Source organism: Antedon mediterranea, chromosome 2, assembly GCF_964355755.1.
Source record: "Antedon mediterranea chromosome 2, ecAntMedi1.1, whole genome shotgun sequence".
NCBI lineage: Eukaryota > Metazoa > Echinodermata > Crinoidea > Comatulida > Antedonidae > Antedon > Antedon mediterranea.
In genome coordinates this window covers 36,787,615-36,807,598 of record NC_092671.1, presented here as the reverse complement: position 1 = coordinate 36,807,598, position 19,984 = coordinate 36,787,615, and the positions used below count along the sequence as shown (strand labels likewise).

The 19,984-nt window shown below is 30.3% G+C and overlaps 1 protein-coding gene across 4 annotated transcripts in view; it reads left to right on the top strand.

The window, feature by feature from the left end:
* Nucleotides 1-19,984, top strand: part of LOC140040937 (transcription factor 12-like) — a 91,460-nt gene that overhangs the window by 3,138 nt on the left and 68,338 nt on the right. For all 4 annotated transcript variants that reach the window (XM_072087226.1, XM_072087228.1, XM_072087225.1 and 1 more), the window contains exons 3-4: nt 119-196; nt 7,545-7,614. In XM_072087226.1, the coding sequence (XP_071943327.1) occupies nt 119-196; nt 7,545-7,614 (148 nt within the window). The remainder of the gene's footprint in view (nt 1-118; nt 197-7,544; nt 7,615-19,984) is intronic.

The following is a 19,984-nucleotide window of genomic DNA, read 5'->3' as shown; positions in this document are numbered from 1 at the left end:
CATTTAACACTAGGTCCAGATGCTTATTTTTGATTAAGTATCTACCTACTGTGTATGCTTAAAGTTGATATTACAGAGTGTTATAAAGACAATAATGATGATTTAATTTTTTGAATAGGATATGATGCAGAGTCCGAATGGGCGGGTTCCGATGGTCTCGGACAAGGAGCTTAGCGATCTACTAGATTTTAGTGCGGTAAGTTGTTACGATAAAACACTAAATATGTCATCAGGTTTCTAGATTTAGTGCAGTAAAGCTCTGTCTACACTATTAAACTTTTATGTAAAAAATGTGATGTGCCCAAATATGGTGGTGATGTGCCCAAATATGGTAGTGATATGACATCATGTCCATATATGGGCACATTTTTTGCCACATAAAATTTGATAGTGTATACAAACAAGGCTTTAGATCACGTCTGGTAAGGGTGCACAAAAGGTCTCCTTTTTTAAAAAGGAAACACATTTTGAGAAATTCGTACATTTCTACCACATTAAATTCTGTGTTTGATATGGTTGAGTGAACACCACTAGTTTAATTATGAAGATATTGCGAAGCGTACAAATTTGAAACTAAAAGGTACTATACACGCAAAACTACAATAATAGAATTCTTCTATGACTACCAATTATATACCACCGCTATTGTGTAACCAATCCTAGTAGAATCAAGTTTTATTAATACGGCAAATTACAACCAATATATCTATGAAAGGATTGCAAGTTAAACCAGTCGAGGCGTATAATTTCATCTTTTCAAGTCGGCTTTACTGCGTATTTCGTAGATCAGATACAATGTTGAAATTCAATGGATGAAACTGAATGCATATGATTTGGGCATTAAAACTATTAATTTGTAAGAGGTAAAGTCCTCTTGTTAAAGTTATCAAGCATTTAATTTCAATAGAATAGTTCAGTATAATGATAATGTAAAGCAAGTGGTATGAATTCCACTTCAGCTATTTTATTAAAAATATTCTTCTCACTTCCAGAATTTTATATTTCATTATTTTTTCTCTCTCACTCTCATCACTTTATACTGGAAATACATGTTGTAAAGTATCCTTGTTAAAGTTAATAGTTTTTAATAATTAACTCAAACAGAATTATTTATGAATTATTATTTTACACCATAAGCATTATATTTCATTCTGTCATTGAGCTCTATTATAAAGCTCTGTCTACACTATCAAACTAATGTGACAACAAAAGTGTGGTGTGCCCAAATATGGTAGTAGTATACCCAAATATGGTAGTGATATGACATCACCATGTCCATATTATGGGCACATCACATTTTTTTGTCACATACTGTAAAGATTGATAGTGTAGACAGAGCTTTATACAAATCCTATTTGACCGTATTTGATCTGTTGGTGATTCCATAAGCTAGTGTGATAGCGGTAATTATGTTTTTATTTTACGTGGAACCGAGTTAATCAGTTGTTACTCATAGTAAAATTTATAATAATTTGTTAATGATTATCCAGGTATAGTTCTGATGTGACCCTTTAAACTTAAGTAAAATGTGATGGCACCATTGTTAATGTACAGTCTGGTATACAGTACAGTGTACAGATACTAGGCAACGTTTCCAGGGGCAGATCCAGCATTATAGATTAGGGGGAAGGGGAGGGGGTAATAATAAGGTTTCTTACAATATCTACAATATCTATGAAAAAAATGAAAGGAATATGGTACTTATTAAGTGTGGTTTAAGTTTAGTTTCATATTGTGGTCTGACATACATACCCATACTAATGGTCTGTCTGTGCCCATACAGTATGGACATGATGATGTCATATCACTATCATATTTGGGCATAGTACCACTACCATATTTTGGCACATCACACTTCGGTCTATAGTGTACATATGCATGATACATGAGCGTTACCATCATTCCAGTACCCACCATGCCTGCATTGGAGACCAGTCAAAGTCTGACTTATCACTTGCATTCACCATGCTACTGTATGCAATAAATTAACCTATTTTTATTAACCTACTATTGCATTTAAAAGTCACTATTGCATTTTAAAAATAACTATTGCATTTTAAAAGTCACTATTGCATTTAATAGTCACTATTGCATTTAATAGTCACTATTGCATTTTAAAGTCACTATTGCATTTAATAGTCACTATTGCATTTAATAGTCACTATTGCATTTTAGTAGTCACTATTGCATTATAAAGTCACTATTGCACAAATCGCTTGCATACCATATATAAAAGAGATTATAAAGAAGCGGTACAGTTCAAAGACACAATATGAAACTTTACCTTTAAACCAAGCAATCTCATTTCAATAAAACGATTATATCATCGTAAAAGTGGGAAGAGTATTAAGCTGTATTTGAATTTTTGATTTAATTAGCTCTATTGTAATTCTAAACCAAAACTAAAATGAATCATCTAATTAGGACATATGGTAATACTATGAAATACTAGGTCAACGGAATATGAGTTTGAAATCATTTTTCTTACAATGACTTTAAGCGCATTTTCATCAACTGCTTGACATTTTTTACTGAATCTTAATCTTGTGTCAACTAGTTTTTTTAATTTTTGGGAAAAAATTTCTTAATTTTGATAACGAGTTACAAGTTTTAAACTGTACGGAAAGACAAAATTAAAGATCTGTATTAAAAATAACTTGCAGATTACTATCGTATCTTGTTTATATAGTACTTTCTTACTTAATGTTCAACTTAACTTTATAGTGTTGTACAAAACTGTATATTTCCTAACAAATTGGCAGTGATTATATCATAAATCAACCAATGTTTTAGTTTTCTTATTAAACTTTAGGAGACTTATTTTATTTCTTATAAATAAAAAAAAATCCACAAATATTTATGATAACGTAAAGAACATCCTATAAAAGAATGTAAAAAAAAAATCTATTATTCCGTGTTATTGTACTGTACCATGTTTTTTTTTTCTTCATAAATCAACTAAATGTTTTATTTTTCTTATTAAACTTTAGGAGACTTGTTTTTTTTCACTCTCTTGTAAATAAAATATCTAAAATGATCTTAATAAGGTACAGTACAGTAAATCCAAAGAACTTCCTATAAAAGAATTTAAAAAAAATGATTTAAAGATACATTGTCCCCCTAAAAAATTATTTTTGAAATTGTTTTGTTGAATATGGCATTTTAATGTCACATAATAGTTATTCATTATTCATTGACCAAAAATTGGATCAAAAAAAAAATTATTTATCTGAAAAAATGTAATTTAAAGCAAAAAATATTAAAATTGCAGTAGTTTTTGGTTAACATTAACTGTTTCTTTTGTTTATTTATAAGTGAAATAATTGTTTATTTTTTTACAAAAGTGAATAACTTTATTATAAAATAACTGCAAAATTGGCTATTTAAAGTCTGATTTTATTAATCTTCATTTTTCATGTTTTTGGGGGGACAATGCATCTTTAATATTCTATTCATGTTTTTTTCTCATATATACACATAAGAATATGACATTAAATACAAATTATTTATTAAAAGATGTCTACTACAGAGCCAAGATTGAAAGTAGTAGGAAGTGACCCTTTCTAGCCCAGTATTCCGGTATGCGCAATTCACAAACTATTAATGATTTACAATATTCTAGATAAACTTGGGTTCAACTCAATTTCTGTCTAACAGAGTAGAATATTGGTGTACTTTACAACAGTACTGTACTGTACATGTTTCACATCACATGTTTTAATTACTGTATAAGGTTATACAAAAAACATAGTGAACATAAGACAATATGCCAAAATCCTAAGATGTGGGTGGAGGGAAGTGGGGGTGCATAGGGTTGTAAGATGGATGCCAAAAATAGGATATAGTAGGCTGCAAAAGCAACATTTATCTGTGTAGGCCAAGTACTTTATGCTAGATAAAACTACCAATCTCAAATTAGCACAACTACAGTATTATTCTAGTCTAATTATGTCTAGATGTCTAAATGTGTAACATAATTTCAAATGATATGTTGTTATACAGTGTGGAGCTACTGTAAAATATTAGCAAACAAGCAATTATTTATTCTACTGTGCAAGCCAAGTACTGGATACTTTAGGCTAGATAAAACCACCAATCTCAAGTCCGAAACCAATAGTCTAATTACATTTTTTCGCACATAAAAATGTGTAACATAACAACTAATGATCTGTATGAATGTTTAACATTACAATATTACCAAATTATAATCACTCTTACAGTATGTGCAACCCAGATAAACACAAACTTTAAGCAGTTCTTATTCAAACCTGTAACTGCTATTAACTGTGATTCCAAGAGTAATTCAATAGGACCCCTTAAGCTACTGGATTTAATTCATGCTGATGATGAAAATGATTGGCTCTTATTATTAAAGATACAGAAGCTGCCTACTGTATACAGTACAGTACATGTTATATTATTCAAATCTCAAACGGATGTTATTTATATGAAGTAACCTAAAAAAGGAATAGATATGAATTTAGTATACATCCTGACTGGAGAAGGTCACAATACAAGATTATCAAAACTTTATTGTTTCAAGGTTGCCTATGAATATTAGTTCTACTCTAATCTATCCTATTTTCATTTGATAAAACCTTGTTTTTGGGTAAAAAATAGTTTGATATGAATTATGCCTGCATTTGGTCCTTATTTTTTACTACAGTATGTAAAGAACGTACAGTAAAATAAAATGGTTCTTAAAATTGGAGTTTCCAGTAAAGAACGTAACATCATTCTTAAATTACAGTTTCCATTATTTACTATACAGTAGTTAATTTAACATTGTTTATATATAAACATACTGTGGACAATGTAAAGTTTATGTGACAAACAAATGATATCCATATATGGACATGATGATGTCATATCACTACCATATTTTGGCATATTACTACCATATTTGGGCGCATGGCACTTTTTTTGTCAAGTTTGATAGTGTAGATAGAGCTTAACACCAATATCTTTGTTTAGATTATACATTGAAATGAAAAAAAGGTAATTGAAATAGAGGCTACATCAATACAGTACATTGACGTACAGTATCAACTACTGTATGACGTACAGTATCAACTACTGTATGACGTACAGTATCAACTACTGTATGACGTACAGTATCAACTACTATATGACGTACAGTATCAACTACTGTATGACGTACAGTATCAACTACTGTATGACGTAAAGTATCAACTACTGTATGACGTACAGTATCAAATCTTGCAGTACATGCAGTAATGTATGCAATCGCTTATTATCCAGAAGTGGAAACCTACTACGTCTGTAACATCTGGTACTGTACATTGCTATGTATTGCTATAGATAAAATGTAGTAAAGTTACTGTAGTAACATCTGGTATTGTACAGTTAAAATGTAGTACAGTATACTGTACAGTTTAATATTTAGTGTTTAAAGATAGCACAGTACACCTGTAGCCAGTGGTTACTGGTGGAATCTCAGTGTTTTAAGGACATTTTACTAATGAGAAGTGGAAGTCAAGCAGCTGTTACTAAGTTTGCAGGTGTTTCTAATGTTGTACGCTTGACTGGTCAGGCTAGGTTGTCACATGAGGTCATGCAAGGGTTTCAGTCCAGCTGGTTCCAATAGCCTGAACACCTATGCTAAAGACACTTGCTTGTGCCCTATGGTTCCAGCAGTTGCCAGATCACCTATACCAGTAGTCTGTGAGAGTGTACAGTAAGCCATTCTCGGCTATTAATAAATACTGTACCCACTTGCTCATAGATGGGGTATTGCTATGCTAATGTATGTTTTCTACAAAGCACAGTCGTGGAGCTATTTACCGCACTGCAGGCCATTGGAATTTTTCATTGTGCATTTCACAGCACATGCCATGCAAATGGTACAAATGATTATACACTTCTCAATTCAATGTATTTCTTAATATTTCTGTTTCTGCCAGTATTTTAAAGAATAATTAGTAAATACAATTCAAGAGATGTTTGTACACACAAACAGTAAGCATGCACCACCATGGTGGAGGTATTACAAACGGTGGCTGAACCCAACTGTGATATCACATGCACTGTACTTATCCAACTGTGATATACTTGCTGTCTTATCAAAATAAGTCATTAAATGTAATCTCTTCAAGTAGAAACCCAGACGTAGAAACAATAAATTATCAAATCAGGAAGAAAATAGTACCAGTACCAGCATGTGGCGCTGTATATGGTCACACTTGTTCTAAATCCTCTCGTATGTTTTTGAACTGTGTAAGCCTAAAATTGTTAATAAAGTAATATACCATATTCAGTTTTTTCAATGTGGTTTATAGTCTGCTTTTAACATTATCATACAGTAATATATCGTTCTATCTTCTATGAATGACTTAAAGCTCTGTCTACACTATCAAACTAGTTTGTGATGTACCCAAATATGGTAGTGATATCACCAAATATGGTAGTTATATGACATCGTCATGTCCATATATGGTCACATCACATTTTTTTTTCACATAAAGTCTGATAATGTAGACAGAGCTTTAAAGGTGATTGTATTCGTTTAACTTACAAAATGATTTGATGAAATCCAAATCAATTAAATAGTACTACAGTAGTAGTTAATAATGTTCAGGTTTGTAGATAAGATAATAAAATTAACTGTTGACTGGGTCATAGGCCTCTACAAAGTACTATCATACTACTGTGGGCCAGCATGTGCACTTTATTGCGACTCTAAAAGTTGATTACCGAAGTGATTCGTAAACGATTTATTTTTAGATGCTAGGGTAGTACATATGGCTTTTCTACTTGTTTCTAGGCATTTAAAAGTTTATTCCAATCTATTATGTATTATTGTTTTTCATTATTTCTTTCTCCCAATGTCATAAATCACGAGAGAGGTATTAATCGAGGGCTCATTTTGCTCCCTTCAGTCAGATTATCATTTTAATGTGTCTGGTTTATGTGATTATACTTAATTGATATGCATTATCTATCCACAATGATTTATTGCTGTTGCCAGGTTTGTTTAGCTCCAGTTATGGAAAAATGTTCATTTCTCCGTATATATTCAATTTGTAATGTTTTTTGATTGAAATCAGTGGGATTGGAGAAGGATGATTAGAAGATTTATGAAAGCTTAGTTTTGATGTTGTAATTCATTTTGCTTTCAACACTACATTCCTTGCTGCGAATATTATATCGCGATTAAAAGTACTTATTATAGTACTGTAGGTGGACATTGCTATTTGGATGTCCATAGTACAGTAATGTTGCTATGTTCTTTGTTTCCAGCCAATCCATTCATTTCATCTCGCTGCATGCTCTACACTAGATGATGTTCATAGTTATCAAATTCAGTTTGAAAATTAGACAATTATCGGAATTTACTATCATTTTATAGCATACAGTAACTGAAAGGAATTCTTTTTCAAGTTGAAATTAAGTTTTGGTGTGATTTGAAGGAACACAGATGGAAAGAATATTTACTGCACTTTTTTTTTTCTTCACTTTTTGACAGCATAGTGATTGTAAGGAGGATAATTTTGATTATTAAATATTGTTTTTTCTTTTTTTAGATGTTTTCACCTCCTACTGGTGCGTCAAAGAACGCGGGCCAGCCAGCGCAAGGTGCGCCATTTAAACAAGGTATTTAATCATTGTATTCACGTTTACGTTTTTAAAACTGCATGATCTTGTATCATAATTTAATAAATTATTGAAATAAAAAATATTATATCTTAAAACTTTTATTGTTCCAAAGAAAAATTATGATATTTTGTAACAAATTAATTTAGTGTTCAATCAAATTAAGCATTGTACTAGTGACATATTGAACTTGTAAAAAACATAGCATGTCGCCAAGTTTGACATCCTGCAGAGCAAGGCTACCTGGGAAATAATGATCTAGAGAAAATAAGCATTTGTTGTTAATATAACAAATTGACAATTCATTTAACAGAGAGTTATTATTATACTTATTATACTCTTAATATCATTAAGATAATGAAACATTTGTGTTTAGAAAAATGTGAATGATTATATTAAAACTAAAATAATAATTTGTTGTGATGGTGACACATGTAAATTGTCAAATAAGAGATCAACATTATTCCACTGCAGTTACTGCAGTATCTAAAATAACGTGTATGAATTTAATTTGTTTTAATATAGAATAGTTTATAGTGAATGATACTTGACTTGACTAGTGGTAGACACTGAAATAAATAAAAAACCTGCTATATTATTGCAGACAGGTTATAAAATAAAAATAAAAGTTTTTGCAGTAACTGCAGTACTGTAGAATACTGTCATTTGAATATGATCCCTGTATGTACAGTACCTAAAGTACAGTCTGAAGAAAAATATTAAATTCTCATCATTTACAATATTGTTTTGCTATACCTGCAATTCCTAATTAAATGAAAGAACTACTGTATTTAAACAGGTTGTATTGTAGGGCAAATTGTTGAGCCACAAGCCAAGTCTTTGTCTAGATAAAAAAACAGCATTGCTTTTCATTATTTAAGTAGGTACGGTATTTTGATTTGATCATGTGACCAGTGTTGAGGATTATTTGCAGTGTTATGCTTATGAGCTTTAGAGTTCTATGATTTTCTTCAATTGATCTTTAAGATCTACTCAACTGGTCTTAGTCTTTGTTTAGCGGACGTGCTAGTACTTTTGTGCAGTGCAATTGTTGTTGAGGAAAAAGTGGTAAATTGCTTGATTGGAGAAACAATTTACTGTAGCATTGAATTTTATGAATGCTATTACACTGGGTGGAGGTAGGAAATGATGCCCACCTTTGAAATCTCCCCCCCCCCCCCCAGCCTAAAGCTCATTTTAGGGCCTTCCACTACTTGTCTAATTTTAACACAGCACCCACCAAGAAACCTCTGGATACCTAAAAGTATTAGTGTATACCATTTTTTTTCATTAACTCTTGTAAACCTCTGTCTACACTATCAAACTTTATGTGACAAAAAAATGTGATGTGCCCTGATGATGATGACGTCATACCACTACCATGTTTGGGAACATCACTATCATATTTGGAACATCACATCCAACAAGATTAGCAAAGTTAAACCCATCTAAGTGTACATATCGAAAAATGTCTTATTATAAAATACTGTTATCATCAAAAACATTGTGATTTTAATTTAGAGGAGATGAAATCCTTACTTCTCTTATTTAATCCTTAAAATATCTTATCAATTTAAATTCATCACCCGGATAATGTCCTTATCTGTGATTTTGTGCAAATAATGGATTATCAGATAAAATTTTATAACCGTGGTCGAGAACCAGGATTTACACATGGAATGATGAATTATAAAAACTGATACCTACCATATTGATAAATGCACTCCACAGCCCACGTTACACTTCTCTACTATAGATGACATGCAATTGTTTGACCCAATTTCATACAAAAATAGCCAAGACATCTGTGTTACTGTTACCAAAATTAATTTAATTTTAACTAAAACTGACTGATTATTTTATCATTGAAATACAGTACAGGTAATAGTACTTATTTATTTATTTGGTTTGTGGTTATGGTGGTACAGTACATTACTGTAGGTATTAAGATAGTGTAGATTTCTTACAGTACAAGGAATTTGGAAGTCAGCTGAAGATGCTTGTGATTTTTCATGATTTCTTTTTTTATTTTTTTCTTATGTTGTATATTTTTACGGGTTCCAACATTTTAACACCGATTACGATTTGTACCACATCTCACCTGGTGGGAGCTGTGAATATACTAGGTGTATCTCAGCCTCCAAATACCATATTGATGCCCCCCCCCCCTCCTATCCCAAAAATGTCCACCTATCTTCCATAAATAAATCATTTTTAACACAATTGACAATAACTTATTGCAATTACAAATTTGCTCAAAATAGTTATAATTTAAACAAAATATTTAGGGCAAAGGTTGACCTATGTATACTTAGAGAAATATGATCAACTATACTTTTTTTTTTATTGTTAGTAACTGATTTGTGTTATGAAAAACTGAAAAATATGACAAAATATGTTAATTATCTGTGAATAATTTTGCCGCAAATGGGTATAAATTTTATTTTGATAAAATTACCAATCATTTAATATCCATCAAGTTTGATACTTTCATTTTGAATCGGTCTTACAAGCTAATCACGTTGCGCGTAAGAACTCTATTATTATTACATTTGATATGGTCAACGATTCTACACAATATTCATAATGAACTCGCTGCACTAAATTATCAAAATAATTCTCTCTAAAAGTGTTGTATTCATAAATTAATTCATCTACCCGTTTCCATAACAATTTATTTTTAAATTTGGCAATTATTTTTAATTGAAAATCATGATAATTATTTGATTTATTTAAATGTTTCTTTTTGAAATTTTAATCCGATTAAGTTGATAAATGTATTTTAATTCGTTAATAAAAGTTTGATTAAGTAATTATTAAAGTGTAAAATTTATATACTGTAGGACTCACAGTTATTAGCAATATCCTCTTCCTTTGATTTCCTTCATAATGATTTCTAATATAGCTACTTCAACTGTATATATTATTATAGTATATGACTTCATCATTTAGTTATTCTTTAATTAGTGGTAAAAATATTGAAAAAAATAATATAATACAAAAACGTGTATGTACTGCAAATGATGAAAATGCCAAAATATTTATCTATAAATAGTTTCTATTAAAGATATATTGTCCCCTTCTGAAAAAATTTTAATTTTTGTTGTTGAATATGCTATTTAAAAATTATTTACCTACTGTAAGAAAACTAATTTGAAAGCAAAAAATAGTCAAATTATTTGTCAGACAATGAATTTTTGGTTAAATTTAACTTTTTAGTGAAATCATATTTTTTTTCCATTTTTTCTTATGGAACTTCATTTATACTGCATTATTAATACAGGCCTATACAAAGTCTGATTTTATACATCTTTATTTTCCATGATTTTGGGGGTCAATACATCTTTAATTGTTACTAAGATATATTTGTACTGTACAAAAAGTCTTCCTTAAATCTAAGAACATGGCGTTAAAGAATCTTGATTTCCAATTTGATATATTTTATCATTTGATAAGAAACTAAACACTGATAAGCGAAAATGATGATGATTCGTTATCGTCATAGATGAACGCTTTCCGATGCTTTCCGTATGCTATTGTTCCATCAGGGTTACGAGCAGGAGGAGGCAGTGCAAATTATAATCACCACTATTTCTGCATCGTTGCCTCCACAACAGGACTATACATTTTCACTTATGAATTTACCACTTTATACAGAGTGAAAAAAAACTATAGTAATTTCTAATTCATTTGAGAGTTTGTGAAATTTGTAGCAATTTTCGTGAAATTAATCTTCATTTGATAGGTTAGCACATAGACCTTGTTCCATTTTACACCTAGATAAATCGTTTGGCTAGTAAAGTGTTGGATTGGTTATATTATATTATCAAACATTTACACTTTAGTGGTCGATTTAAGGATCTTTATGCGATTAAATGTACTTTTTGGAATTGTATGGTACTGTGCCTATTTTCGAAGTACTGTATCTCAGTGTATTTTTATTTACATCCATCTGCAAGGTGCCTTCATTTCTTTGACATTTTTTTTCGAAGCTCAAAATTAGAGTCATTACTGAGACACTGCATTTTAACATAAGAATCATAATATGATATGAGCAAATTGTTTAAAAACTTCTTACGAAAACAATTTTCATTTTCCACAGGAATAAAGTTAAGTACCCTTTGTGTTCTGAAAGAGGAAAAATAAAGTACAGTATTGTTGGGAATATTTCCTTAATGTTTTGATTGTTTATGCACCAACTTTTACTTCTAAATATAAAAATCTTAAGCTCTGTCTCAAAAAGTGTGATGTACCTAAATATTGTGGAGATATGCCCAAATATGGTATTGATATGGCATCATCATGTCAATACGTTAGCACATTTTTTGTCACATAAAGTTTGATAGTGTAAACAGAGCCTTATAAAATGTTACTGTGCTTGATACATGCTCTAAATAATTAAATTTACTGTTACAATTACTATTACTCATTCTCCTTATTTCATAATTTAATATTAAATTTGATTCGCAAATGAATAAGGACAAATTTAATAACACATTTATCGTATTATAATGCATTGTTGGTATTATCTCGAATTAAGTTGATTTACTGATTTAATACTAACACTCAAAAGGTGACTCATATCATTATATTGTTTTTATATCTTGACTAAATTGTTTAAACTTCACTTTTAGAGATGTAACTCGATAAAAAACAATTTGGAGAACAATCACGTACATTAAGTAACCCATGAAAATCTCCCACCTTAACAAAATCGGTTAAGCAAAGCGTATGATATCACTGTATGTATATTTATCCACTTGTTTAATATTATTTGCTTAATATTTGAGTCCCGTACTTGTAAACTAACCAAGTGGAAAATGGTGAAAGATACGTCTCCGATGGTCCGTTCTCATAATCATTTTAGCCCTCTTACAGCAAAGGTCACAACGCCAGCTGTATGCAAATGAGCTGTGCCTTTGTGTTCTTGGTGTTATGCTTATGTCTCTATATATGTTACCCCTTTGTTTAAGTTTTTTCATATCGCACAACTTCAACGTGTACTTGATTGGTTACTCAAATGTTGAGCAGTTTTTTTTTTATTAACACCAGATATGTTTTATGTCATTTTTCAATAGTTTTATTGAGATATTATTACAGATTTGTGATTACCATTTTAGTACTAACTCTGTGTTCTTTTTAGTACTACTGTAAAGTAGTTACTACACATTCGACAGCGACCATTATTTGCTTATTATATAATAATAAAATTGACTATAAAGAACTTATTACAATCACTTTTTTTAGCAATAAATAAAATATATAAAAGATTTTTTAAATATATTGATTTAAGTAGATAGTAATTACTGTACAAATAAATCATCATAAAAATTCATAAAAATCTTTTTATTGAAAATAATTGTTTTTTGGTTTTAAAATCGGATGATTGTGTAGGCCGGTAGCGTGCAATGGAAGCAGGATACGATTGGCCCTTATCATGTCTCTAATGAATGCACTAGTATAATATTAACATTCCTCTCTCATTTGTACTGTAATACCGGTATACACTTGTAAACCACATCACACTTCGTGCTTTTAATGTACAGCAATATCTATCAATATTTTTTCTTGTCTCCTATGCACAATTTTTAATTAACATTTTTATAACATGTTTTTAAAAAAAAGTTATTAAAGATGTATAAATACAGTAGAGAGGTGGCATGGACATTTTGTTAGTCCCGAAGATGTCTTGTTCTTTTATAATAATAATAATAGATAGATTTATATAGCGCAAATAAACAATGTCTCTATGCGCTCGACGAGAAAGAGTGGAAAACAAACGGAAGAGAACAAAAAGACAAAAACACCAAGCTAGCACCCAAACTGGAGTATAGGGAATAGTTGTTTAAACTTCGAAAATTTCACAGAAGACAAGAAGAGACTATATATACATTATTATACGAACCACATTTATTAGTACTGGTATAGATACCAGCAGTACAACAGATTTCCCCATGATATTAATATAGCATTTCCTTAAGAGATAATATGATACAAAATTTGTTATGGTCATTATTAAATATGTACCCAAATAATAGGTTATATCATAAGTCATGCAAAAAAAAACTTCAAATTTCATGTTATGTTTAATTTCATTTCGTGTGAGTCGCATTTAAATGGAAGGGAAAAACAAGTGATTTCTCATTGGAGTGATAATTCTACCGGTCATCTTTTGCTTGTCCTTTCATGCGCTACAGTAGATAAGTTTTTTTGGGCCTCAACTCTTTAGGAAAGTATAGCGTAGTAAATCAGTGTATAAGGAATACAATCAGAGGAAGAAGGTGATTAGTTTTGTATTCTCAGGACACTATTACACATGCTGAAACGTCGTACTTAATTTTATTCCAATATTCTGTCATGCACTAGTTTCCTTACTTCGCCTATGCTTGGTAGATAAACATGTTAAGCTCTGTATACACTATCAAACTAGTTTGACAACAAAAAGCGTGATGTGCCTAAATATGGTAGTGTTATGCCCAGATATGGTAGTGATTGATATCATCATGTCCATATATGGGCACATCACATTTGTCACATAAAGTTTGATAGTGTAGACAGAGCTTTACGTTTTTATATGATTATAGCAAGCTTCGATCATACTGCTAAATGTGTCATTTTGGCCCATACAGTACATCATTGTTACATTGTCCAAGCGATAGTTTAATTGATTTTTTTTTTGAAGATTTAGGCAGCGTTAGCCTTGGCACCTTGCCAAATCTTAGCCTAATTCAATCAGATTTTGTCCTGTTTTAAACAGTTTCTACAGTAATCTTCATTTTCTTATACTTGATACAGCGAGGCTATTATGAATCATTAATGGTGTAGTTTTCACTTTCTCAGGGTATTGTGATGTTTTATATTCATCTCAACGACATTATGCGTCGATGAAACTGGCGTTGGTTAACCATATCCTGCTTGTTGTATTCTCAGATTCCCAGGGGTATTGAGAAGTGTAGCGACCTTTTATTTAGTAGGAAGGGGGTTCATCCTTCACAGTGACTTGGGTTTTACTGTTTATCAAGGAAGTGCAATTATAATGATAAACTATTTGTTCAAACATATAAAATGATTTTTAATTTTTTGTTGATAAAAATATTAAGTTCTACAATTACATACAGTTATTGTATAATTTTACAATTTTTTTAAAAACTGATATATAATTTTATCTCAAAATCCATACAATTGACAAGTTCAAACATATTTTTGTTGATAAAACTGTTAGGTTCATTCGTGTCAAGTTATACAATTTACAGTTATTATAATTTTAAATTTAAAAAAAAAATGTTATCTCAAAATCCATAAAATTGACAAATTCAAAATTAAATGTCATTATAATATGGTAGCTAATGAATAATTGATACTTAGGAAAATGTTTATGATATCTAACCAAAGTATAAAATTACATTATTAATTATTGGAGCTCGTTACTTGGAAATACAGTAATGCCCCATAAAAATTAATTATCTAATAGTGTTGATTACATGTTGACTATTATAGTTAATACCTTAACACTTTGTGCTTTAGGCTGGGGCTAAACAGGCCTTAGCCCACCCCCTAAAATTTAACAGGCATGTCTTTTAAAAATAAAATAATGACTATTTTTATTTTTCTGCAACCAGACGGATCGTTAAATATCATTTATGAAATATTTAGCTCCTCCCTCCCACCCCAATCTATAATGGTGGATCTGCCCCTGAATAATATTAATGTTTTGAGAATTTTTATAGAGTTTTCTAAATGGGAAAGTTACACCCATATGAAAATATAAAAGATGTGTGATATTTTTTGTTCCATTGGGCTGTAAATTATTTTGTTATGATCATCTCGGTGTAATGTACAGTAATAAGAAGATGTTGTCTTCCTCCAGCGAGTTGCTGTAATGGCTAGACGGATCGTTAAATATCATTTATGAAATATTTAGCTCCTCCCTCCCACCCCAATCTATAATGGTGGATCTGCCCCTGAATAATATTAATGTTTTGAGAATTTTTATAGTGTTTTCTAAATGGGAAAGTTACACCCATATGAAAATATAAAAGATGTGTGATATTTTTTGTTCCATTGGGCTGTAAATTATTTTGTTATGATCATCTCGGTGTAATGTACAGTAATAAGAAGATGTTGTCTTCCTACAGCGAGTTGCTGTAATGGCTAAATAATTGTTCTATCATGCTTGGAATTTTAATCTTGGGTCACGGACTAAGTTTGTATAGGCCTATATATTGATGAAATACAGACATTCATGAGATGAATATATAATATCTTTACATATCCATGTTGTGTACAAGTAGTATATTTTGTACATATGACTACTAATAATACTATACTATAGGTTGTATTTTAAAAAAAAATTTAATAAAAAAACACAGTGTTATAAGTCTCATTAAGTGTTCAGGCCATTGCATCTAGACTGGTTCCACATGAGTGCTCACAGTAGAATAATTATATTAAATCCCTGATTAATAAAAGGTCAAAGTTCATATTCAACAAACATTTGAGCAACAAGGGTTTTGTTTCATCTATATTTCTATTTTGTAGGTGATTTCTTGGTTATGTTAATATTTCAGGCCTTTAACGCATCCGAACACTAGGTGTGTAAACTGTATATTCAGTTTACAGTCTTTAAGCTCTGTCTACACTCTCAAACTTTATGACAAAAAAAATGTGATGTGCCCATAGACATGATGATGTCATATCACTACCATATTTGGGCATATCACTACCATATTTGGGCACATCACACTTTTTTGTCAAGCTAGTTTGATAGTGTAGACAAAGCTTTATATGTGGGTGTATTATATTAAGTTCCATCAGTTTATAAAAGGTTTAGGTTTCTAGGCCAATGGAAATAATAGCACTTAAGGCTTACCGTCCGGATTTGCTATGTTTAATTTAGCTTTGCCCCGACGCACAGTTTCTTTATTTTGCTGGAGTTTAAAACGTCTTGCGTGATTTATATGTGATTGATTACCGAGAAGATGATGAATTATAAAACAAAATGGTTGTTAAGTAGACTGATTACGAAGGGCTTGTATCTAAAGGCAAATCTTGCGGACATTATTTAATAATACTTACCAACACATTAATAATATCTATGACCTTTTAATAAAAATAATGCAATATATTCATTGATTTTAGATTGTTGTAAGGGGGCTTCTCCAGGGTGTAAACGAAAGGAAGTGTTTTTTCATATTGTTGTTATTGATCTAGACGGCTATTTTAAATGCAATATGTTTAGAAATTTGGCTAAATAATTGAATGTGCAATATTTATAAGAAGAGCATTGTTATATTATTTGATGTCTGTGTCTCTTAAGCAGTGTACACAAATAAAACACCTGCTTCATTAATATTTAATTTTATAATCAAGGTAGTCACAATTCTGTCCTTATTGCAATGATTGAATAGATTCATTCAAGTAAATTATCAACGTGATTTCTTTAAAATGTAAATAAAGCACTATGAATTATTTTAATAATTTTATCTGGATCCAATTAATTAATTTAAATGTGATATTAGTACAAAAATATAATATTTCAACTACATTCACAATTATGAATTGTTGTTTATTTATTTAAATTAGATTATAAACTACAACTTAAATGTTTTGGAAATTGGACAATAACCACTACGACAATTATAACCACCCATTCTGGACTGTACCCACCAATTCTGGACTGTACCATTGTTAGAGTTTGGGGTGTACTGTAATGACAATGTTGTAGATGTTGGCTTGTTGTTTTTTTATCAATCTTTACAATAAAATGAGGGTTTATTTGTTACTTCTTATTTTAATACGCTTAGGAAATTTAATTCAGTGCGGTTTAAATTAAATATCTTTCTTATTTTTTATAAAATTAATATAATATCTATCTTCCTACGTAATGACAATATACAAAATGTAACATTTCATAAATAAAATGAAGTGATCATGAATTAAATTTACAAACTATGGATTGACCGATAGCTTCTCCACTGCATGTCAACACTGGGTGTTTATAGCTGGAAAGACATTTATATTATCAGGGTGGTTCATTGCTATGAAGTTTATCATTAACCCCCTACCACAAATCTTCAATATACTGCAATAAATAAAAAAAGAAATTGCCCATTGAATACGTAGATTAATCTACAACTGATTAGTTCCTATCATTTTTATTTCCTTTAGAAACCTTATCTTTTCTTAATCAATAACATTGTGAAAGATTATTGGATATTATTGTTCCTTTCTTCTTAGAAAACGAAAGAGAAATATACTTTGTGATTTTTAAAGCTTGGGAAATTTATGCGTAGGTGAACACAATAATAATTTAGTCAATGCCCTTTATTTGAAAGCCCACAGTTACCTGTCCACCAGGGGGGCCAAAGCATACCTGTAATTGCCCAAATCTAGCATTCAATAGCCTCTATTGAAATCCCAACTAGCCATTTATCGGACCTCTTCACACCTCTGTGAATTGCCTCTTGTTATGATAGTTATGAGAATAATAGGTTTCAACTACTCATGCTGTCTTTTATTCATCAGATTTCTTTTCTTTCCCTAATCACATACCAAAGGATTAGTGTATTGTTCTATTGATTGTCCCATAACACTGTTTTAGTTACAACTGGTTACAATAAGCATGGACAATAAGAAAGTGCTTAATAGTCATGCAGTAAAGACACTGAGATCATTTTTCTTGTCATCGAAAACTGTGTTGTCTCGAGATACAATTAGATGAAAGTACATTTTACAAACTGCACTTCAAACTACAATATGTGTTGTCTTATAATTATAGACCACTTTGGTATAGCTTTTAAAGATAAACCTTTTTCTGGCGCTAAGTAAGAACTGATTAAGTTAGATTTAAAAAGTTCTTTAAAAACAATATAATTAAAAAGCAAACTATTGATCTCTATTAAGATTGTGTCTTTGATTTTAATCACTTTAATCAAAGATTAATCTAAACGATTATGTCAAACGATTATGTCAAACATATAAGTAAAGCTCTGCCTACACTATCAAACTAGTGTGATGTACCCAAATATGGTAGTGATATGCCCAAATATGGTAGTGATATGCCCAAATATGGTAGTGTAGACAGAGCAATAGGTTTCCTTTACATTTTTTCCACATCTACTCTGGCTTTTTTTATTGTGGGTAAGTTTATATATTGGACTTTTTATTGCGTGTGAATGAATGTCTTGGAGGTTTTAAATTCTTGCTTTAATTTAGCAGAATGGCATAGCATATTAAATTAGTCCAATTACAACCTATTTATATGTTACTCTTTTGACCTTTCTTAACCAACTTGAACACTTTAAAAGAATATCATTTTATGTCTTCACTAATTTTAGAATAATTGTTGTTTGTATTGTATATAAACAGTAAAAGTACAGTTAGAAAGTTTTGAATAATATAATTAAATACAAGTATAGTGAATATATTTAAAGAACTTTATGTATTTGGCAGAATGAAGTAACAGAAACTATTTTACAAAATTGAATATATTTGTTTGCCCGTTTAAAGATGTATTGTCCCCCTGAAAAAAGAATTCTTAAAAATGTTGTTGTTGAATATTCCATTTTAATGTAACATAATAGTTATCCACTTTGACCTAAAATTTAAAAATGAAGAATAATTAAATCAGACTTTTAATATGTTATTTTGTAGTTTTAATAAAGTTAATCACTTCCATAAAAAAAAAACCGAACAAAATCATGTTTTCACTTATAAAATGACAAATAAATGGTTAAATTCAACCAAAAATCCATTGGCTGGCAGCCAATTTGACCTTTTTTTTTCTTTAAATTACATTTTTTTTCAGGTAAATAAATTTTTTTCGGGTAAATGAATTTTTTTCGGGTAAATACATTTTTTTCGATCCAATTTTTGGTCAAAGTTGATAACTATATGTTACATTAAAATGGAATATTCAACAAAAAATTGTTTAAGAATTATTTTTTCAGGGGGACAATACATCTTTAAAGATTCAATTTATTTACGGAATACCACTACTATACAGTAATATAGTACAGTCTATATATGTATGACTACCTATTATAAGATTTACTAGGCCAACAAAAGCTGTTATATAAGTCACCTTTTCACTTGTCCCCATTTAGGCAATGATAGTAAAGAAAGTGTAATCAAAGTGGCAAGGAAACAGAATAAGACAGAGAATTGATGTACGATGTCTAATAACAATTTATCGTTTTGCTAGTGTAGTAGTATCGTCTGGGATTATATTATACTCTTGTTTAAGAACATGTTTTACATTGTAAAATTACATTATATTACTTTTGACCTAGTTAACATGTAGACACTGTTATAAAGAATACTAACTGTATGATCATAAATGCACTATTTATTGTTCGAGTTAAAAATTGTA